Source organism: Streptopelia decaocto (assembly GCF_964273445.1).
Source record: "Streptopelia decaocto genome assembly, chromosome: 6".
NCBI lineage: Eukaryota > Metazoa > Chordata > Aves > Columbiformes > Columbidae > Streptopelia > Streptopelia decaocto.
The window spans coordinates 17212154-17235982 of record NC_138660.1 but is presented as its reverse complement, the minus strand read 5'-3'; the positions used below and the strand labels follow the sequence as shown (position 1 = coordinate 17235982).

Genomic DNA, 23829 nt, shown 5'->3' with positions numbered 1-23829 from the left:
CCCGCCCGCTTTACCCGACCTTTTCTCCGCCACAGGCAGCCCCAGGCTGTGTCCTTGCCCGCGCGGTGCCCGGGGCTGGCCCGGGCGGGTCCCCGTTCCCGCCGCGCAGCCCGAGGCCGCTCGGGCGGCTCCGAACACCTGCGCCCTCAAGGCGGCGGGGGAGAAGCGGGCGGGGGACGGTGACAGCCCAGCAACCTGGGACACCGCCAGCTGTCCCGGGACGCCGCTGGCCCCTCAGCGAGCTGCACGGCCCTGGCAGGCGCCGAGGCCAGGCGGGACGGCCCGTGACGAGCGCCAGATACCGCCACCCCGGGCTGCCCCTCCGCCGCGCTCACCTCAGCTCCCAGGCGGGAAAGCCCCCGGCTCCTCGGTCACTCCATGCCCTCTGAGGACGGACGGACGGCGGCCGCCGGCTCTGCCTGAGGCAGGAGACGCGGGGGTGAGAGGAGAGGGGAGGAGAGGGGTGGCACGACCGGCCCCGCCCCGGCCCGTGTCCCCACCCCAGGGCGCTGGGAGCGCCGAGGCGGGTGCGAAGCAGGAGCCCCCAGACCAAAAGCCGCGGGCAGGAGGGGGGCAGAGTCCGAGCGCCCCGGGCCGAGCTCCGCGGGACGCCGCGCAGGCAGCGCCGAGCGCGGGGATGGCCGGCGTGGGCTGCCCCGGCCGCCTGGCGCCGCTGCTGCTGCTCGCCCTGCTCTGGCCGGTCCGCGCCGTGGCGGCTGAGGTGAGTGCGCGCGGGGCTGGGGCGGCGGCGCGGGCTCCCGCAGCGACCGCGCTGTTGCCTGGGGCAGAGAGAGGCTCAGCTCCTCGGCTGTCTCTGCCAGCGCGTTGCATTTTGGTGTTGGTAAGTTGTTAGGAAGAAGATTTGAATTCATTGTGTTCAAAATGATACGCCTCAGCCGCGGGAGGTACCTCGCAGCGGGTAGGGTGAGGTGAGGCGCATCCCGCCCGGCTGTGAGGAACCGTTACCCTGCGCCGCTGCCAGCCGGGGATACGCGAAGGCGGAGGGGCCCGCGCGCGCGGCATCTCCTCAGCGCCGGACTCAGGTGCGAAGGAGATGCGCGGCGGGGCGCAGGGCGGCTTCCCCCACTCCCCGCCGAGCGGTCCCGTGAGGGGATGGGGAGGCCTGGGCGAGGGCCTGTCCCGCGGGCAGCGCGTCGTTCCGCGGGGAGAGGGTGGGTGCGGGCGGCGAGGAATGCGCGGTGCGGGGTGTGGATGGTCTCTGAGGTGAACACTCAGAGCAGTGCTCATCGCCTGGACCACCTGTGCCGCCTTTGTGACAAACTTTACAGCTTGTCTTTGAGGTTTAATGATAAGTGTGCATCACCGTTCGGTCGATAAATTCTCCTAGATCACACCATAGTCTTGGCTGTTCTTATAATCTTTAGATTGTACATGCCCAAGTGGGAGAAGAGCAGTCAGCTGTGACGGCAGATGGGTCAGTGTAGCTCTCAATGTTTCTGACAGTTACCAAACAGAAAACTGACAGTTTCAGTAAATTTCTGATAGGCATCAAACAGAGGAAACTGCCAGTTTCAGTACATTTCAAATTCTGTTTCTCCCTTAATAGTCAACAGTGTTAATTTCTCCTTGTATGTGTGAGTAAAGCTCTAACACAGTAACTCCAAATCCTTACTGCCTATCAAAACATTATGCAGTTCACCTTTGTAAGAAAACAATCTGATTTTCTACTTTGTTCTTGCTAAATAGAGCCACATTCTGCTGTAATTATTCAAAGCAGACTAATTAGTCATAATGTTTCTTCTAAAATATTGCAGTTCTTTCACTAACCCATTCTGGGTAAAGTGTCTGGAAACAGCATAAGCACCTCAGCAAGCGTATTTTCTTTCAAGGCGCTCTAATTTGCAGTCAACGTTGGTGATTTAACAAAGATCTAATTGTTTTACTTGTAATGGAATTAAAATACCTCTCAGTTCTTGTGTAAAACAGAGGTACCAGGTCTATTTGCAAAGCACACATTTTCTGCAGAGTTGTTTCAGGCTCTGACTACTTCTGATCCTTACTCTAAAGCAAGATGTGGAAGAAGAATAAACTCAAGACTTGTCTCTCTCCTCTACCCACTCTGCTGTTCTTTATTCCATTCTTCTCTTTGTCTGTTGGTACCTCCCATCCATTGCTGTTGTTACTCCCAAGAGCCAGACATCATCGTACATGCTTCTGGGCAACTATTAACAAGTGCAGGAACTCCCCCCAACCCCTCCCAACACACACGCTCAGACTTCTTCTAAGCCTCTCTTCTGGTTGTGTTGATCTTGTCCTGTTTTGTGTTTTTATCTACAGAGAAAGGTAAAGGGAGGTATGTCAACAAGTAAGACCCCACATATGGCCCAGTAAAGCATTTCCACACTTTTTAGCAACTTCAGTAGGATCCTAGAGTGTTTGCCAACCTTGCAGACTCTTCTCCCTTAGATCATTAGCAGCCTTTATGCTTAAGGTAGATCGTGAAGCTCTGAGACATCAATTTTCTAGAGCATTGTCATTATTATATCCTTATTTACACTTTGGTCTTAAATAAAGGATTTGGGATGTTAAGAAGTGTCTTCTGCAGAAATCTTTCTTTTTAAGCAAAGTTTGAACACAATGTATTGATTCAGTGTTGCTCTGAAAATTAAGTGGATCTCAAATCTTTTTTGAGATTAGACTAGATTTGCAACAGGAAACACATCAGTTTAAGATTCAAATGTCATAATTTTTATTTTTGTATGAAAATGCTGATATTTTCAAAAGAGAAAGCCTAACAAAGTTTTCTAGATGATGAAGGAAATAAAAACTTTTTTAAAAAGCAATTTTATCTACGCTTCTTATTAAATATTAGTGGCTAATGTTAATTCACATGAAATGATTGATGAATATATAATTGTCTCTTGGCTGGACTGTCCATTGCAAAGAAATGGGTATTCTTTGTGTTTTAAAATCATGCTACACTTTCATATGAAAATAAATTGATATTTGACCAGCAAGCAATACTTTTGCTGTATGCATAAACTTAAAAAATACTTCAAACATAGGAAAGTTTTGAGTGTATTTATCTTAATAACTCAATAAGTAGTTTATTCCCAAAGGCAAGAAAGAAAATTGTTAATTTGTGCCTGCTGCTGTTTATACAGCGAATTATGGTCCTCACAGCCCTTCACAGAGTCCAGACTTCCGTGCCCTTAGGAGCCTGAACTTTCTGGCACCTGCTAGGGAGTATTATTATCTGCATTCTTGGCCACTGGCACGCTCTAATCACATCTTCTGAAAACTCAGCAGAAGTAGCATCTTCCCATGTCAAAAGCTTTTCAGCTTGCTTGATGTATTCCTTCACTCCAAATACTGATGTTTTAATTCTTAGGATTTTTCCACTGTTCATTTAAATACTTTAGAAGAATAATAAAAAAAAAAAAAAATGTTTTCTCAGGGAACTAAATCTTTCTCATTCCTTGTTTTTATTTTTTTCTTCTCAGAAAATTTTTAAAAAAAGCTTTCTCATTGTGTAATTTTACTTAGCAGCACTTGGAGCTATCTTGATGCACATGTGCAATCCAGTTAATTCTCCTGAGTGTGTCCTGTCTTTTGATACCATCCGTGTACTCGTATGTCTTGAAATTAAACACTAATCTAAAAATGTTCCCTGCAATTTGCTGCTTCAAAGAGCACTAATGAGAAAACTACCTAGATCAAGTTCATTAGTACTGAATCAATGCTGCTTCATGGTGGCACTGATGATTTTTATTATGGTGTCATGTTAGCATGTGTTCAGGAGAAAAGAAGGTTTCTACCTGAGCAAGATCATTTGATTGCAAGTTAGCTGCACTGTGTGTTCGCTACCATTTTTTTATTTGCATTGTAATACAATTGCAACATTGTATTAGCTCACAGGATAAAGTTGAGTGCTCTATATTAATTATTTGCTTCTGGCACTATTATTTTTATTTTTTCACCATGTGCTGCTGGCAAAGGAGGGGAGATAACAAGCTCAGTGACTATAAGGCTTGAGGAGATCTTTTTTGCATCCCCTTTCTTGTTTATGCTTGTCTGTGACTAGCTGAAAGTGTTCATATTTGCCAATTAATTTCATTGTTTACAAATGTTAGAGTGTGCATGGAAATACCTATGAACTACTCTTTTTTTTGTGATGCAATATTTTTTTCCTAGTTATATGAAAACAATATAGCTGTTTGAAATATATCTTAATATTAATACATGGTTCTGGAAGGAAAATAATGCAGTATACTAGCTCAGCCATAAGCATCTCTAAGGCTACTAAGAATGAGATGCAGGCTGAATTGCTTTGTTTAACTACGAATCAAAATGTTGGAGGGACAAAGTGTCACAGTGAGAATCTTCCCTCTCTGTGGCCTTTGGAAGCGCCCAGGTTCTTTGTCATGTAAGGCAGTTGAGGAGATGTGCACCTGAATATACAAAAGAGTTCACTGAGCGTGTTAGAAAAACAAGTCCTTTGTGAAGTACACTCTTTGATTTGGTTAATATGATCCCAGCTCTGAAGTCCATAGTGGTGTTACTCTGATAAGTGGGCCCAATTTGTGCTAGGCTGTTCTGATCCTGGTTGCCTCTGTAATTAGTTGTAATTCAGCCATCATCTCCACAGAGAAACAGGCCTGTGCTGGAGCACTGCTGAGCAATGCTTTTTCTACTGGGTCAAGGGAGCATAAATTAGCAGATTTGCCCTAATGTTTGTGGATCAAGATGTACAGAGTTCTGCTGTCTCGCACCACATGAAGTCTTGCCTAGATGGCCATGAAATGTTGTGTGCTTATGTGTCTGCTGCATCATACAACTGAAAATGATGAACCTCCTTAGGTGATCTTAGTAAACACCTGTGAAAACTGAACTGTTAGCACTTGATGTATAGCCTTTTTTTAACAAATCTGCAAAGTAAATACAATACACATTTAGGCAAAACTTTGTAGTTCAAGTTGTTTTGCTGACTGAATAATATCATTAAAATGATCAAAGTAGACAGGCAAATGCTGGTTCTTTCTATATTACTTTGCACTTGATATAGCTAAAACAGCATTTTATACTGAGATCTGTGCTAGCAATCTCTTCTGCAATACCTAGAGCTGATGTATCATAACGTCTTTGAAACAAAATACTTTGCTACTAACTGCAACTAGTATGGGATGTCCGGTCATCTGTTTTGCTGTCACATTCTCACCCTACTGCCTGACAAAGTAATACTAGAAGGCTTAGTATGTTGGCATGGATTACAGGAGCCTAGGAGGAAAGCAAAACACAAAAAGGCTTTTTTCTTCTTAACTGTTTACAGCCCTAGTCTCTTGTGCACACACTGAAAAAGTTCCATTTTGCCACAGTTCCACAAGTCTCACAGGTTTACAGTTTTTCCATTTGGCCTGTTTCAATGAATGCTTTTTAACTAGGCCTTTATGCTCCATTTTTCCACAGATCATTTTGGAGGAAGCTGCAAGAAAAAGTAACTTTTTTTTTTTTTTTTTTTTTTTTTTTAAATCTGTGAAATCACAGAGCCTTTCAAAACAGGAGAAACCAAAACAAGTGCAGTAAGCTTTCTCTGAACAAGCTACTGTTGCTTTCATTGCTATTTGCACCACTTAACAGAAGATGCACACCAGGAATTTTAGGAATATACAAATATACAGGCCTGAGGAGACAACAGTTCTAGTGAATACCATTCCCACACTGAACAGTTAGGAAGACATACAAATTGTGTGATGTAATGGTAACAATATTACGGTAGGTAAGCAAAAATTCACTAGTTAAATGGTGTGTATTCATTGTTATTAGACTGCTCTTTTAAGATGACCCTCTGTTAGGAAGAGCACGGATGAATAAGCTGATTAAACAGCCTTAAGAGTTTGTTATACAAAACAAAATTCTGTGGCCTGAATTGCCTAATCGTTTTTCCTTGTGGAAGGGAACAATATTTATTTCTGCTGTCCCCATGTTCTGTTCAAGGTCAGGGGAAGAAACCCACAGAAGTCGGGTTTATAGGTCTGCCTTTGGAGATTTTCCCCACCTGAATATATCGTGAACAGTTTGGTCCAGTTTCTGATAGTCCTCATTACAGTGACTTCCATCCTATTGAGATTATTTGTAGAGTAAGATATCACTTGTCATAAATATAAGTATCAAAATTTTCTACATTTTAGCAGAAAAAAGTAAACCATCTTTCTCTCCACTTAAACAGGGAGTAATTCTCTTTATAGACCAAAAGCAATTAAAAAACCCCAAAAAACAGAGATTCAATTGAGAACCTCAACTTAGAGTTTTCCGAAACGGCACACAACTTACCAGCTCTACACACATAGATACTGAGTAATTCTAGGCAGGTTCTACAACACAGACCTCAGGGGTTATCAGTGCGGAGCTCATGAACAACTCGAGTTTGTGAGAGCTCAAGATGTAGGGTTTTTATTTTAAGTTACAACATTTTATCTGTTTTATCCTAATGCAACGATGATAACATAAAGGCACAGTGAAGATTGCTAAGCCCTACTGTTCTTGCACTCCCTAATTCTTTACTGTCAGTGAGTTGGAGAGAAGGGAGAAGCTCCATATAATTAATTGTACTGTATCTGCTTGGAAAAAAATATGGTTGGCACCATGGGAGCTGTATGTGGAACTGTGGACAAGATGGCAGAACAGTGTGCCTCCATAAAAATAGTATTAACAGTTGTGTGATAGTAGTTTCTTGGAAATTCCATACAGACAGGCTTGTTCACAGCAAAAAAAATGTATGCTATACAGTAAGTATGTTACCAAAAAAGAATTGCAGGGTGTTTCATGGGATTTTGTTTTGTTTTGGTGTTTTGGGTGTTTTTATTTTTTCCCAAGCACATAGTTTATTCCACTTAAACATAGGCCAGAGATACCAAGAATTCTATGAAAATTTTGTTTCCATCTTTTTTTATGCTGTTTTACCTAAAGTTTATGTTACTTTTTTTTAATTGTTATAGATATAAATAGTTATAATGATAAGCTTTAGCTAACACTACAAAATTGTTGTTACACAAAGTTCTTACTGAACAGATTTTTGCATTAAAAACTAAGAGAAGATTCTCAAAATGGCTTTGTCTCTGAAGTGAAAAACAGTTTACGTACATGTTCCCTTGACACAATAGAAAATTGCTTAAATGTTCATCTACAGCAGCTTCTTCCATTTTTCCATACCATAGCTGGTTTGCAACTACCATTATAAATATATCTTTATATAAAAGAACAAATCCTTTCCAAAAGAACTCCTGACAGTTTACAATTAAGGATAGAAAGTAAGGAAATTCTTAACAACTTCAGTGACACATGTTGTGTGTTCACATTGTGTGGTGACAAATTGTGTGTCTCTAAGTTTGACACAAAACCCTGTTTCTGTGAGATATTATGAAGGGTTTTTCTATGATCGGAAATGCTCAGGACTCGTCCTCTGCACTCACACTGAGAGCAGCACAGAAGTGGTAATACAAGGCCCTTGTGACCAAGGAGGGATGTTGATTCAGTAGTTATTTCCTGAGCAAGGTTCCATTCACAAGTGTTTAATGGAGCTTATTCAACAACTGCATTGTCTGTAGCATAACAGTTGTTTTCCACTGTGTCCTTTGGGAGCCAGTCTCCCTACATTAGACATTATTGACCAAGTTGTTTATTAGTTAAAGTTACAGGTGTATTTCTTTATAATGGAAAGTCAAAATACAATAGTTTTTGTCAGGTGCTAGGTATTCAACTGATAGGCAAAATGTGGGGAGTTCTGGTAGCATGCATGGCAGTTAATAGGAGTCTCCTAAGGTAAGAATGTCTGGCTGCCTTCCAGTTCACAAGTGACTACACAATGTTTCAGGGTTTGGGAACTGACATATTTTCCTTCATCTCATCATCTCCTATTTCTGCTCTATGTTGTCTATACTTACTGAAGGCTTAATAATGTGGTTTTGTTGTACTGGTCCAGCAATCACTAAAAAAACACAAAGTTCTTCGTGGTCTTTGATAATTTTAATGAATTCATGTTTGATGCTTAGAATGCATGAAAAACTTTTAGTATACAGATTGTAATTGTGAGACTGGTATTTTGTTTTGATAGCAATGTTTTGGAGTGAGGGGACTTTATTCTCCAGTACCTTGTACGCATGGTGATATATGGTTGTGCAACATGAGGAATATGCTGCCAGGGTCACATATCTACTAACCATGTCTAGATAGAATTACTGACTGTGCTAGTCTAGCTGAGTATCCTAACACAGGTGCATCAGACTCAGAAGAAAATATTTTCTTTATATGGCCTTTTTCACAGTGGGATCTTTTTTCTATGTAGCTCTGCTCTCAGATCTGCTGCTTGAGCAGGTTAGGATAAATTTTCAAAAACATAACTTGTGTTCAAGGTAGGAGCTTTAGCTACCACCATAGTGTCCTTCAGAAATGGCAGCATACCTACCCCAGCACAAGTCTGTACTGTAAATAAATGTTAAAGCAAAACTTGCCACGTACTGTAATCATAATGCTTTACACCCACTTTCATTAGATGTAATAGAAAACATGTAGTAGGGAACATTAGAGAAATGGGCCCTTGTAGTTTTAAGCTAGATTAACATCAGCTATTTGAGCAATATTATTCTATGTGCTTAGTTGTAGTTTATAGACATAGCTGGAATGTGTAAAGTGATTGCTCTGCACTGAGACAGCTCAGGAAGAATTCAGAAATCTCATTGTGTCAGCAGCCTTGAAAATTCATAATCAAGACTCTTAAAGGAGCTGGCTCACTGATAGATAATTTTTTAATAAGTATTGGAATTTAAGGGAAATTACAGAAAACTGGAAATTAACTGATAATTTACTTCCACTTATGCAGGTCATCACAGTGGTCCTTTCTATTTGTAGGCTGCTCAGGATACCATTGCTGAGCAGAAAGATGGAAAAGAAAAAAAAAAAACAAACTGGCATCACAGAAAAATAGATCTTAACCAATAAGGCTTGTTCCCTGTTTGATGGAGTTCTAGTTTAGTGATCCTTGAAGTTAGAAGGTAAAGAACTAGTGGCAGGACAGGTGAGATGCTTATAAAATCAAGTCTAAATGAAAAATCAAGTTTGCATTTTTAAAAATGAGCCTGATCAGCCATTGGAACCACCAATGAAGGAAAGTGACAGCTTCACTGCTCACTTGAGAGAAGACACCTGGGCTATTTTTGCTGTCCACAGTAATTAATGGATATCACTTGCACTACTTTTAATTCATCTTAAAATTCCTCATGTTGCACAGTCATCTTTCATTTATGTTAACCAGAATTTACTTCTGGTATCAGTGGAGCTCACCCATGAAATTAAAAGCCAGCCAGGCCAGAAGTGTAAAGTTAAAACCCACTGCAACCAAATTATGATATTCCTACAGAATACATTTAATTTCATCTCAGCTCTCATCTGAATGTATTCATTACTCATCATCCTGTGTGATCTTGATGTCGTCTTTATCTGAAACATAAAGAGTAAGGTGACTGTTGCCTGAAGCAAAACATTTTGCTGCCTCTCTGTCCTGGATGCAGTATTTTTAATACAAATATGTATTTTGAAATCATAGCTGACCTACTCTGATCTTCTCTGGATCTGTAAAAGCAAACAAATACTCTGACTGCTCTGTCATCATATATGTCATTCCAAAAAGAGATCAATGAAGAAATATTGGCTCATCACCTTCAGTGGCTGTTTCTCTGTTCCCCATCTTCCTGCATATAAACTAATTGAGTGTATTGCCCCACAAATGTGACAGGAGTCAAAGCCTGTGCTATTGATAGAAATGCCTATCATTGCTTTCTTTTTTTCTTATATTAATGCTTTGTGATGTCCTTTGACATATTCAGGTTTGATGACATCCCAAATACATTCTCTGCCATACTTCATATAACTAGCTCTGTTGACAAAGTGCTGTGAGTTGTGCGAGATCCTCTCTGACACTCCAAATCACATCACCACGACTCAATGGTGGGAGTAGCGGTGCCATGCTGAACCTGTATAAAGCTTTGTATAGGTGACAGTGCAGTCTGCAGTATGTTATTTCTGCTTTCTTAGTAATTTCTTCGAGGGATTCAATGAAGGAGAGGGCTAGAATACTTTTTAAGGAGTTGCTTAAGTTAGTCTCTGAATTGGAGGCAGGAAGAGGTCAGACCCCCACAGAATCCAATCCCACAGTGTAGCAAGGGCAGTTTGGTGTTATAAATAAGGCCACACTCCCTGAACAAAACATAAACTGCTGCAGAAAATGTGCTTCAGTGTGTACAACTGTAATTATCTAAAGAACATTGAATACCACAACAATCACTCAAAACACCCTTGAAAGGAGCTACTCTGTAAGTTGCTCCAAGAGTGTTGGTTTTTAAAAAAATTTTGGTTCATTGCTGAATTAATTTGTTTTTAATATAATGACCTGACTTTATCCTTTGGCCTAGATTTTTAGATCAAAAATCTAGTGCCATCTACCATATCTAAATATTTGAAATAAATGTAGATGATTATTAAAAAATCACAAAACTGAAAACCACACAGTAAACCTCTGGCTTTGGTAATGCATTTACTTGTGTAGATGTTATTGTGGGGATTTTGAATAAAATAATATTAGCTAATAATCAATTTCATTATTGTACAAACTGGCAATACACTATTGTTTTGTTATAGTCCTTTGATAAAGGAGCTGCAGGCATCTTGCAAGGATGTGGAAACATCCAGTAGTATAAGTGAGCAATGACTTTTTGGTTCAAAGCTCCTTTACCGAAGGCAGAATCTAATCTTATGTAAATATCATATGCCAAAATATTTAGTATTATCCAGCTAACTGACTGTGTAATGTAAAATCATCTTTGGACTTTTCAGTTTAGTTTAAAGTGATATGCACACGCGAAAAGACCTAAATTGATCTGAAAGCTTACTAATGGCAAATTAAACACATTCTAAGCATTATGACTTCTTGAAGACCAAAAGCTCTTTTTCTTAAATAGTTTAATAACCTTGTTTAGTGATGTATGTAGCATCATAACTTTCTACATGTTCATGCATTTAGCTTCACATTGAATTATCTGTGATTGTAAGTTAAAAGAAAAAGTTTCTTCTGTGTCTATCCGTATCAAGTCTCCCGCAGATTATACCTATTATAGGAAAGTAATTTCATTTGGTGATTTCTCTATGTGTCCTGAAAACAGTGCTTTGCATAAAAATACTGTGAAAAATTCTGCTTCTAGCTTTACTTTTACAGACAGAAATAAGGTGCAACTCCATGCAGGTTTTAGAATTATAATAGTAAATAACTGGCACTAGGTAGATTAGAAGCCAACTGGGGCTGTTTCTCAGAAAAGCTCTCCACTGTCAGCCAGGATGTGCTCCCAGTTACAATGAAGAAACCCAGAGAATTTGAATTAGTCTAAGTATCTCTTCCTTAATAAACAGCACCTTTCCTGGACTCAGACATGAGTCTATTAAATCTGTAGGCCAAATCTTTGCTTCTGAAGTTGAGTGCTGAGTAAATGGGTCTCATAGGTCTTGTAATTAATTTACAGTTTTTCATTTGCAAGCCTTAAAGATGTGGTAGCTTGAGTCACTCACCAGCCCTGTACAGCAGTAAAATGCAGTGCTTGCAATTTAAGACTACTTTTATTGCGTACTGTGTTTACAGCTTACCTTGAGATGCTGAACATTGAACAGTTACCGTTTTTATACTGCTTAGCAGGAATGTACCAACAACCTGTGTCATTTATTTTGAAGAGAATACTTTGGGATGGAAGGTATTGTTATTGATTAGGAAATGAGAAAATGGATTGTCTTATAGATATAGACTGTATCAAATTCATTTGAGATGCATTTCACTTTATCATTGGTATTTATGATTAAAGCCTTAAGATAGCTGTCATATAACTTACTTGGTGAATTTAGATTACCCAGCGCCAAACTGATAGACCTCACCGAGGGTAAATCAGGATACTGTTTGTTAATTCTACACTAGTGTTTATTCCTATGTCTCTGGTGAAATAATAAAATTGATTAAAATAACAGTAAAGGTAGTATAGTCACATAGTTTCTGTTTTACATGTTATCTTTGTTTTCCGAATTTCTGATGCAGCACCACTTGAATTCTAGCGGTCGGATCAGGGGAAGAAAACATCTTCTTTAAATTGTCAAATAATTAAGTATTTAGTGTTTGCAAGTTTTTAAAAACCCATCTTGAAACTTCAAGTAATCATCTCTTAACCTGTTTATAGAACACAGACAATAATTTCTTTGGGGATTTGCTTTTCATGGCTGACTGATTCTGATTTCTGTTTTATTTTGGAAATGAATGTTTAAATAGCTGTTCGCTTGAGGAATACCCTCTGCACCTATTTTTAAATTAATAGTTGGTGTTATCTCACCTAACTTCAGCCACCTAAAAGATAGACAGCTACTGTCAGTAATTGCCTAGTCCACAGACAACAGCAAGTACTTGCAGCATCTTTCCTCCATCCTAAAAGAGACACTTAAAGAGATTGGATGAGTAGTTCCAAAGTAGATGTCAAGTTTCCTTGTGCAGTCAATGGAAAAAGACAAACACCATGAACTGTGTAAGAAATGAAGGCAGCTAGCTGGTACCACATACCTCAGTTCTGGATTATAAAGATAGAAGAAATCAATCCTAGCTTGTGGGAAGATGCTTTTTAATTCTGTAACATGTTTTACCTGAACAGATTGCTACAGGAAAATTTAATTTTAATGTCAATCTGACATCATTTTAAAATGTAACAGAGAATATTTTTTTCCTCTGTCTTTTGTTTCCTGAGAACACCACTGGAAAAGTTATATATTTGGAACAGTGCTGCTGTTGTGTTAGCCAGCTGTAGGGGTTAATTAATTCTGTCTTCAAGATCTAAATAGAAATTTCATATTTTACCACTTTAAAGAAAATACAGCGCTGCTTTTCTGAATTTTATGCAACCTAAAAAAATAGCTTCATAACCAATGTGATACTTGTCCCCTCTTTATTTTCTTTAACTATACCATAGTATACATCTGTGTGATAAACTGAAAAATAATCCTCTTTCTACAGTGGTGCAATTGAAAAAAGTAATTCAGCAAGAGCCTCAAAAAACAAAAGGAAGAACTTAAGTGTACAAAGAAGGACAGTAAATGCAGTTTACTCCACATCTTTATGAAATACATGGCTTCAATAACCTAAATGATATTTTAGTATGTATAATACTTCTGTTAACAAAGGATTATTTTTTTTCTGCTCCCCTCCACTGTAATAGGATATGTCTGCATGAGTGTAGAAGAGTCTTTTGCAGAGTTATCCCAGCTAGCCTGGGCTGGCTCAGGTGCTGAGTGCACAGCAGCTGTAGCAGGGATAGAGCACGGAAGGGTTACGTGTTCTATTAATCCAAGACTGCAGATGCACTTTGCACCCAGTACATGAGATTGCTAATTTTGTCATGCTGTCCATCCGGTTACATACCGAATATCCTATTTTGGGCTGTTTGCTTGTTTGTTTCACTTAAGTGTGAACAATAAAAAACTGAATATCTGCTTATACTTGGTTAGTCAATGAACTTTCCCAAATCAAAGCTGCTCCTAGGTAGCCATGCCATACTCTGGCAGCTGAGGTCAGGGACTCAACACTCAGCCCTGCAAGGGGGCCCTCCAGGTTCACTTGAGGACACAGACATGATGGTAGCAGCTATAGCCCAGGAGTGGGAACATCCCTGTGTGAGGGCACTCACTGTCACACAGCTTGTCTCAAGAAACATCCAGAATTAAAAAACAACAAAGTTGAGGGGCTTTTGTAATTGCAATACGTACCACAAACCAGTGTTAGAAGGTGAATGCAGTTACAAAATCGGAAAATTATTGGTTAATAGATCAAAAGAAAAATAGTATCATTGTAATCTAAAACAACATCAGCATATGTGTTTGTTTCTATAGTAAGTTTTTAAAGAATCAAGAATTTTTAATGCGGTGAGCCTAAACTCTTGAATTTTACAATTCGTACTGATAATATAACCCTGGTGGTGTTAAGCACAGCTTCTTGGCCTTTAACCCAACTACAAAGTTAAACTAGTGCCCTTATCTGTCTTGAAGGACAGTACAGAGGAATAATGAACTCTTTTTTCCTGTTGAGAATTGCCACTCTTTACCAAATATTTTTTTTTTCTTTTTTTTTAAGTTTTATTGTCTGTGAAATAGTTACCTCCCAAAACTCCTGGAGATCTCATTTGCTCCTCACCAAACAGCAAAATGAGAAAAAGTAATTATAATATAAGGTTTGTCATTTTGTTTTTCAGAGCTGTATATGCAAAGGTAAAAGTCCCTGCCTTTGTGATAGCATGAAAGGTAATAAGGTAAGAACAAATACTTTTTTCTTTTTTTAAGATTAGCTTATACCTGGAAACCGTTAATACATTAGTTGAGTTTATATACTAAGCAAAATTGTTTTATGATGGTATTCTGCCAATAGAGTCTACAGAGAATTGTAAAAGGAATACATTACCTTACAAAAACCTGTTAAAATGGGTACACTGTTTAACTAAAAAGACTTTTACTTCTTTGTGGTATTTTTGTCTGTTTGTTTGTTTTTTAATGCACTCATTTGTTTACAGCATTGCATGATGTTTTAATGCCAACAGAAGAACGACTGTCTGAAGCACTAGGTCCCTTTCACAAACACCTAACAAATGCCCACAGATACTATTGCCCTCGGAGCAGCTCTCGTGTTACAAATTTCATAATGCCGTCCAGAGTGTCACATTCAGTGCTTCCTTCTTTCTATCTCTGGCCCTTGCCCGTCTTCCTCCCCCCGCCCCCCATTTTCCTGTTCCTGAAGGAAAACTACATGCACTGGTATCAAACAGATAAATCTCCTGCAGACCGACATGGGGGATGAGTTTCTGGGTCTTGATTATAAGCCCCTTGCCAGCAGTGAGGGAACAGCATCAAACCCATCAAAAGTAACAGAGCCGCAGCTCTGGCTGTTGCCAATAGCAGCTTGGCAGAGGCTCCGAGAGGCTTTTAGGCAAACCTGAATTACACAAATGCCAAAAATTCTTTCAAACTCCTGCTTGTAGTTGGAAAAACAACTGATTCACAAATGAAAGGGGCATTATTAAAGAAGTCATGATTGTAATTCAGGCTAACTGTGGACACAGTGTTGCTGTACTAAACCTTATCAGTAGATTCCAGATCTCGGTATAGTCTTATGGTTGTGATTACTTTAACCGATCGACACATCTGGCTGATAAAGAATTACTCACAACTTTCCTCCTGTACTTCTGTTACCAAATAAAAAAAGTCATATAGAACCATAGTAGACACTGCTAGCCTTGCCTCTAGGAAGCTTCATTTCAGTGGTGGATAAAAGTTCTCTCAAAGTAAATTTGTTCATTATTAAAACATATTTTCATAAGCAGGAAAGGAGAATACTCATGTCTTTAGTAAAATCTCAGGGCTTATTTTTCGTGTTTTCAGTTGGCCTAACTTGACTTTGTCCTAACCAGTAAAATTGAGACCAATTGAAAAATTATAATAAAATAAGCTGCCCTCTGAAAGAGAAATATTAACACGAATGAGCACCCGCAGCTTGTTTTCATCAGTTCCACATTAAAGCAACTGAGCAATTAGTAGGTAAGAGTCAGTAATTGTTTACACTAATGAAATTTTTCAGGCAGCTTTGGAAAGTCAGGACAAATACATTAATCAATATGTTTTGACAACTGTGCGATGTTAAAGTCTCCAAGCTGATCAAGAAGAAGGTGTGGATAGAATTGCCTGTACTGTCTGGAGGGGAGAAAAGCTGTGAGGAGCCGGCGCTGCTCTGTCCCTGGAGAGCCCCGCGCCTGCGGCACTGGGGGATCAAGCGCGTCTTTCGTTTTTCGGTGATTTAGTACCGCACCCCCTCTAGCGGCACGTCTTGGTATAGCAGCATTCTTTTTTGCCTTTCCTGGGAGGCTGGTGGATGAAATAAACGATTTGTTATAAAACGCTGTGCTGGTTTATGTTGCAGATCTCACAGACACTTCATGATGTAATTCTTGTTTTGATTTGTGTTAAAATATTCTGGGATTACATTCTATGGTTTGTTTTTGTTTTTTTTTTTTTAAATTCAGAAGCTATTTAAAATCTCGTGAGTTGTGGGATTTTGGGGAGTGAGAATTGGTGAAGGGAGAAGCCAAGATATTTTGGCTTCCCTGAGGCTTCTTTTGGATCCTGTCTTGTCCATCGAATAATAAGACACCAGGACTTTTGTACAGCAAAATTTCAAATGCTTTTTTGTATAGCTCTCCCTGCATAAAGCAATAGAAAGATTGACACTGAGAGAATGGATAACTCCATCCTCTCTCCCTCATGTCATGCTGTGGTGTAAAAGATCTTGAACAGGCAGCTCTTCACTGATGAAACATTGAACGTGCTGAATTGCTGCTATCTAAACAACTGAAACACCTTTTCTGTGAGTTTCTAGGCTTGAAGAACTTCATGTTAACCAAGATAAGACTTGCATATTCATTATATTTAACTAAAAAACTGAAAATGCCCCTTCCACTGTAACTTACCTTCCTGTTTGCCATTTGTGTAGCTTTAATATTCCGTGTTTCCTTCCTGAAGAAGCTGTTAAGTTTGCCAACTACAAATTATGGCTGCTGTGATGGATTTGGATTTGTGTTGCTTGTAGGGACTAAAAATGATATAGAAATATTAACAAGGGGTATGAATCAGCTGCTTTCTTGAACTTTCCATGCTGCCAGTTAACTTCTGTATTCTGCAAAATCTTGAGTACTGTTGTCTTCTGATATCTTCAACCGTACTAATGAGCATGTTATTATGCTTCAGTGGTACCATGTGGCCTGAACAACACTCAGGCAGGAGCACAAAAATAGGTCAGTACTGGCAAGGGTAGTATATCTGCCACAGTAGCGACACGTATGTAGAACTCAAGAGGTACTGAAAGCAATAAATGCTTTAGAAATAGCTTATAAACAGGAGAATTCATTGATATTTTAAGAACTTCTTTATTTTTATATTTACAGGGTGAAAAAGGCTTTCCTGGTGTTCCAGGTCCACCTGGTCATAGGGGCTTCCCTGGTCCAGAAGGGCCGCCGGGGCCACAGGGACCAAAGGTAGGTGTGTATGTGAGACACAGAAAAACTACCATGCCTGACTGTGAAAGTGAGATGTGACTGGGCAGGGAGTTCTGTTTTAAACAAAACAAAACCTGGTTTAGGGTCTCTGTTTGGTGAGGGATATTGTGTGGTCACCAGCTGCAGTAGTCATTTTTGATTGAGTAGATGTAGCTGATATAAACATGGGCTTTTATTGTCAGTTCTCCACTGGCCAGTGCTAAAGCACCTGAAGTGAGCTACCAGAAGTAATGAATATGGATCTAAATATACTCTAAGTATACTCTGATATCTGCTGGAATGAGAGAAAACAAGCTACTTCTACGATAAATATGAAAAATAGATATAAGAAAATTTGAAGAGAAAGACGGTTTTTAAGATAAATCTTGGTCTGTTTAGGAAATACCTAGTTGCTTGCAATATGGGAGGACTGACTTCAGTGACTTGGGCTTTCTTTCCTTCATGCCTACTCTGAGGGTGAATGTGATTTTTTCAATGACTTCCGCATGACCAGAAAAAAAAAAGTTGCTCATTAAAAACACATTATTTATATTTCTCTTGAGGAACAGCATTCCTGCTGTCATTGATAAATCCAGAAGGTACTGCCACAATCGCATTATATCTAGGACCTGCACTAATGTGTCTCCAGCTCTTATCCATACCTTTAAACAACTGGTTTTTTAATAGTTTTAATTTGTTTAGGTGTTGTTGCATTATTCTGTCCTATTTCATTTTTACAATCCTTTGTTGAACTGATACTCATGGTTGGATCTCATACATGTTGATGAGCCATTTATTTGAACTCATTGAAAAGTGTTTAGTAGAGCATTTCCCTTTTAATAAGTGATAATAAATTATGCAAGAATGGCAAAAAGCAAGGATAATTTGTCTAGCAATAACATCTCAGCCTGAATGCCATCTATTATAGTGTATTCCAGTCAGCTTTTCCTATTCAACGCCTGCACATTGTCCTAAACGTAATGTTGCCCAGGATTTTGGGAGCTGTGCAGTTCTGTACATTCCCCATTTCCTTTCTGGGAATGATGAAAGTTTCTTATAATCAGTAAAGCTCTAAATGTCTTGAAACAATTCCAGGAGGTTCTGTGTCAACTGTCCTGTGTTGTACTTTGCTGTCTCCTTTCAGCCATGCTCTCCCATCCTGCTTAGCCCCCTTTCAGCTTGCTCCTGACTTCCCTTTCCATGCACATCAGCACAGGTGAGAGTGGCTTGTACATGCACATACCTGGCCATTATATGAACATCATCCAGATGTGAGAGCTGAAAAGTTCTCCTGAGTAATTGTGAGGGTTTCAGCTATTTCCTCATGGGGAAGCTCTGCCAGGTCTCACAGTTCGAAGAGCTTGGTAGCAACTGCTTCCTCAACATACCCTGACTGTTACTTTTTGACAAACGATGAGATATATCCCCTGTAAACACCAAAAAGAAGGGCAAGATGCCAAGGTTTATGCAAGTTGTATTCAATGCTTGTGTGCTTTAGTGTCTGTAATAGGCAAATCACGTATTTATTTATATAGTTTTGTGTGCACTTGTTGGTATTGGTATTAATGATATTGCATGTCTTGTTGACATATGTGCTTTTTCTCCATTACATTGATATATGTTGGTTTCCATTTGTGATCTAGGGTTCTCCAGGGCTTATGGGCTTAGCTGGACCCAAAGGTATACGAGTAAGTATTTGTATTTTAAACTAACTTGTACGTATTTTATGTCATGTTAAATGTCAGCTTGGTTCAATAATTTGTGAAAAATAACAACAAAACATCACATATGATTTTAATGTATTTTTAACGTTTATGATACAGAGTATGCACATGCATTATCTATTTTTCAGAACTTTAGCCTTTTTTTGCTACACCCTATGTACGAGGTTCATGCTGTATGTGTTTATTATTGGGGTATGCTATGAAAAAGTCAGACTAGAATTCCATGAAGGGTTGGTTTTGTCTTTTTTTCTGTGGGTGAAACCAGTCTATGTTAACAGTGCATAAGCTATCATTGTATTTGGTTCATAGCCAGAAGGGTTAAGGTAATAGTGATCGTTTGATAGAATCATACTTACATTCATTCTTTTTATGATCAAAAGGAAAGTTGCATGATGAGCTTTTGCTTAATATATGTAATATTATTCCTTTATTGTTACATCATTAGGGACTCCCAGGAATACCTGGATTTTCAGGTCCCCCAGGCCTTCCAGTAAGTAAAAACAAAACTGATTTAACCATTTCTCTCTTGCTACACTCTTTAGTACATTATTATCTTCAGCCCAATGTGCTCGCTCTAGTCTCAACATCAGCATTGTCTCTGACAATTAGCTTGGAGATAGCAATCTTAGCATCAGCAGTTCTTACTCATTGTAATGATTTAAGAACACATTGTAATCTGTCAAGTCTTGTGAAACACTGTTCCAACATAAAGTCTTTCAGTGTTGCTGTAGGGTAATACGAATATACAAAAACAAAGCTTGTGTCAATTTTGCCCTTCTTTTTAGGGTGAACCAGGAACAGTTGGTCCTCCTGGGCACCCGGGTGTTCCAGGATGCAACGGCACAAAGGTACAAACCAAGCTGAATGTTATGGAGATTGTGTTTGGCCAAAAAAGAATTCTGAATTTTTTCCCTGATGCAACTTTGATTTTCCCCTGAAATAACTTTGATTTGTTTTGGTTTGTGACTTTATCAACTAGAAAAAATGTGAATCATGGGGCCAGAGGAAGGAAAAGTGCTACCTTTTTGTGTAAGATTGATAATTAAATTATGCATGTTGATGGCCTTTGCTAAAATGTTAAGAATGTTTGATATCTTGACAGATAAAACTTTTTCATTAAATCCAGAGGACCTGATCAGTTTTGTCCAACTTGTCCTTCTGTTGAAATGTTATAGAAGAGACAGATAGTTAATTCATTTTATTTCACCAGTATCCAGCTTGCAGTTGACAATTCATCAGTCCAGAAAGCAAGTTAAAAAAAAGCCTTAGAGTTACACATTTATTAGTTTTCCTTTGCGCAATGACAAAAAGCTTCCGTCATTCTTAAAGGGGGAGTCAGAAGAATGCCTGCTACAGAAAAACATATATTTCTAGTAAAACAGTGAACTGATCTGACATAGCTAATAAAGCCAGGCTGTGCACCTTCTAGCAAATACAGTAGTAATACAACTCATAATTTTGGTATGATAACAAAATAACTTCTTTTGTAATCACATTTGCTAAAATCCGGCCAAATAATAAGTGGTAATATGCACTAACATTCACTCCTACTGCTTTCAGGGTGATCGAGGTTTTCCAGGTCCTCCAGGGAGAAGAGGTGCTCCAGGTGTTCCAGTATGTGTCTATGAAATTCATGCTTTTGTGCATTTCTACCGCATAAAGCCATTCACTGAGTGTAAAGGCTCACATTAGCTGGTATTGACAACAGTTGAAATATATATAGGTACCCCTGTTTTATTAATATGAAAACTGTGTGGTAAAGAAACCAAAGTTAGAAGTAATGATTTATCTGCTGCATATTTGGCCTCAACTTCTTAGTTAATAAGTGCATGCAAATTAATTGCCTGCTGTTAGTTCTTTAATGTCTCAAGGGATACTCATGGAAATTTACCACTCACATCTTTAAAGATTTCTAATATATATTTAATAGATTGCAGTTTCAGTTCATGCCTAATTAAGTCAGTAAGAGCCAGGAATTAAACCCAGAGCTTCTTATTATAGTTGCCTTGCTTTAACACTAGGATTTGTTTTTTTCTCTCTGTAGAAATGTGTTTTTAAAAGAAACTACTAAACAACAAATGGAAAAAGAATGCTGTCTGTCAAGTTCCAATGGCTCCAAATCTAATAACTTGTAAACATGATTTTTACTGTACCAGCTCTCCTGATTTTATGTATTTATTTATTAAGGTCAGGCTTCGAAACTGTTATGCCTTCACTTGTAGAGTTGCTACTGTGAGACTGGACTATTTTTTAACATTATGCCATTTCTTCTTAAATTGAAGTCTGGCACACTAAACATGTACCTGGCTGTACACTGTGTCCGTGAAAATACATCATTTCAAGAGCACTGAGCTTGGGGAATATTTAGAATGCGTCCTTTTGCCATTGTATCTTTTACTTTTCTGTTTTAATAATGTGATTGTTCTTCTCCCTAGGGTATTGCTGGCATCAAAGGAGAGAAGGTCAGTTATTACATGAAACATTTATTGGCAATCAACAGTTTGTGTGTATGTTGGCTGCTGGAAAATAGAACAAGCAACCACCAGCTTTGGTGCTTTGTCCATACCAGTTGCATTCACCCCAGGTTACAAAAGAGTATATAAACTTTTTCTTTTCCTTCAGCTACTGTTATTGAATGTAATGAATTTAACCCTTTCAAGCACACAAATAACTAAGCCCCTCCCCCAAACAGCTTATGAATTTTTCCAGAAATCTGCAGATGTACTAGAGAGTATTTTAAGGGGAGAAAAAGTACCAAAAAAAGTGAAGGTTAGGGCTGTGAGTGAGTAACGTAGGTATGTCTGAAATGAAGACTGTTCCTAATGGGGAACTGGAAAGGTGTGTTTTGTTTAATAAAATCTTTTTTAAAGGTAGAACTATCCATAACGGACAGTTGTCACCATTTTGCAATTCTGATGTTGCTTATTTCCCTACAAAGTGTATTAGAAAATTTGTTCAGCTATAGAGTTCTACAGCATAACTTTTTATCTTCCTTTTAATATAATTGTCCAGGGGTGCCCTGCAGATGGATATACCCAGGAGTATGGTGCAAAAGGTGATCCTGGACTGCCAGGGATGCCTGGACTTCAGGTAATTCAGAATTAATTCAGACTGTGATATAAATATATAGATATATAAAAATTACATATAATGTGCGTATATATTAAAATTACTTTTATATATATAATTTTAATGTTAGTATTGTATTTTTACAATTATTTCACTAGTTTCTGAACCAAGATGACTGAAATTAATTTGGCCATCAGAAGCAATAGTGTCCATTACGTGTTAGTAAAATGAGATAGGAAAGTCAGGTTGTAGACCAACAACAATACTTTAGAAATGGAGGAAAACTGGTCATAGATTTAAGGGTTTACCCCTGCGTATGGAGTGGAATGGAATAGTTTGGTTACAAGGGACTTACAACAACCATCTAGTCCAAATGCAAAAGTTCGCCTTGAAGCAAGATTGAACAGATTAGACCAGCTCAGCTTCTAGAGGAATACTAACAAAGGATATGATGATCCTTATTTAAAACATTGAGATTAATAGGAGAAGGCAGAGCAGAAATTTCTTTTAACTGTTACAATAAATGGAAGACATTATTAAAAGGAAAATAAAAATTTTTAATTTTCTACTTCTTTGAGAATGAAACTTTAAAGTATAAAATGTATTGCACAGAATGTTTAAAAGATTAAAGGTTTATTAGGGATAGCAATAGGGCTATATGGGTTATGGGAATGGCCACAGTTACACAGGGCATATATCCTCGCTTGAGGAGTTTAGTTTTAGAACAGGTGTGTTTTCTCATGTTTCAAAACATATGCCAACCAATGAAGTAGTGAGGAGGAATTACAATGCTGCATTTTCCTGAGGGAGGAAGAGGAAATCCAGAACTAGTGCTGCTCCTGTGTTTGTTATTCAGTTCGTTGCATTTAGCATTGTGGTTCACTCATGATCTCGCCAGGAGATTTATGCCTTTTTCTTTTTTAATACGCAGGGTGCACCAGGTGCTCAAGGATATCCTGGGGAACCTGGAGAACGAGGCCCTCCAGGAGCTTCAGTGAGTATGAACTTATGTCTCACTTGTTACTTTAACCTTTGTTTTTTTCCAGAACCCGATGGAATTACACAAATACAAGTACCTGACTCTCCCAGACTTGAGGTCTAGGAACATGTGTATGTGAAATCCATATCATTTGCACATATCTGGGGTTTTTTTCAGTTTCTTTTGATTATTGTTATTCATGATAATTCCATGTACTCAGAAGCATTCTGGTCAACGTAAACATAAATCTTAATTTTTAATTATCCATAAATTCACTTTATTTACTAATGTATATAACTGTAAGAAGGAAAGATGTGTATGTTTGCAACTGGACGATATAGACAATCTGCCACCCACTCACAAAAAATTGCAGTTGTAAAGGTGGAAGGAAGATTGAAAATAGTGATATAACTCATGTGAATATTGGGTACTTCAAAACACCTATATTGGTGCTGAAGATTGTAATTTTTTAAACTAAGGAAGTTTTGTTGTTGTTGTTTTTTGTAGGGCATGCCAGGGAGAGCAGGACCTCCTGGACCTAAGGTAGTCTCAGATTGGTAATAAAAATGAAAACTTCTATTATGTGTAACATCAGTTAACTCATTTTGTAGGTGTTTTTAAAATTAAAAAAAATAATATTTGGGGATTTTTTTTTACAGGGTCTTATGGGACTGAAAGTAATAGGAACCAAAGGAAGAAAGGTAATTGTATAAAGTGCTTAAAACATTTTTTAGACTTGTTTCTGTTTTCTGCTTTTTCTGATATACTATGGTGAAATGTTTGGGGAAGTAAGTACACTGAAATAAAAATTTTCAGTATATATGTGGAAGTCTTTTACTGGAAAACAGTAACATAGCAATTAATATCTAAAGATAAACTGTTTTGACGTAAGAGCCAATGATATAAACTTCCTGACAGAAAGATAGAAAATTAAGAGGAGCCAGTAGTTAATATT

The 23829-nt window shown here is 38.6% G+C and overlaps 1 protein-coding gene across 1 annotated transcript in view; it reads left to right on the top strand.

Annotated features, from left to right (window-relative positions):
* Positions 1-378: 378 nt before the first annotated feature.
* Positions 379-23829, top strand: part of COL4A3 (collagen type IV alpha 3 chain) — a gene marked incomplete at both ends in the record, with an annotated part of 60783 nt that continues 37332 nt past the window's right edge. The window contains 14 exon segments of the mRNA XM_082056349.1: positions 379-420; positions 424-465; positions 467-721; positions 14277-14333; positions 17013-17102; positions 18746-18790; positions 19272-19316; positions 19612-19674; positions 20387-20440; positions 21262-21288; positions 21839-21916; positions 22827-22889; positions 23382-23417; positions 23534-23575. Coding sequence (XP_081912475.1) covers positions 379-420; positions 424-465; positions 467-721; positions 14277-14333; positions 17013-17102; positions 18746-18790; positions 19272-19316; positions 19612-19674; positions 20387-20440; positions 21262-21288; positions 21839-21916; positions 22827-22889; positions 23382-23417; positions 23534-23575 — 939 coding nt within the window.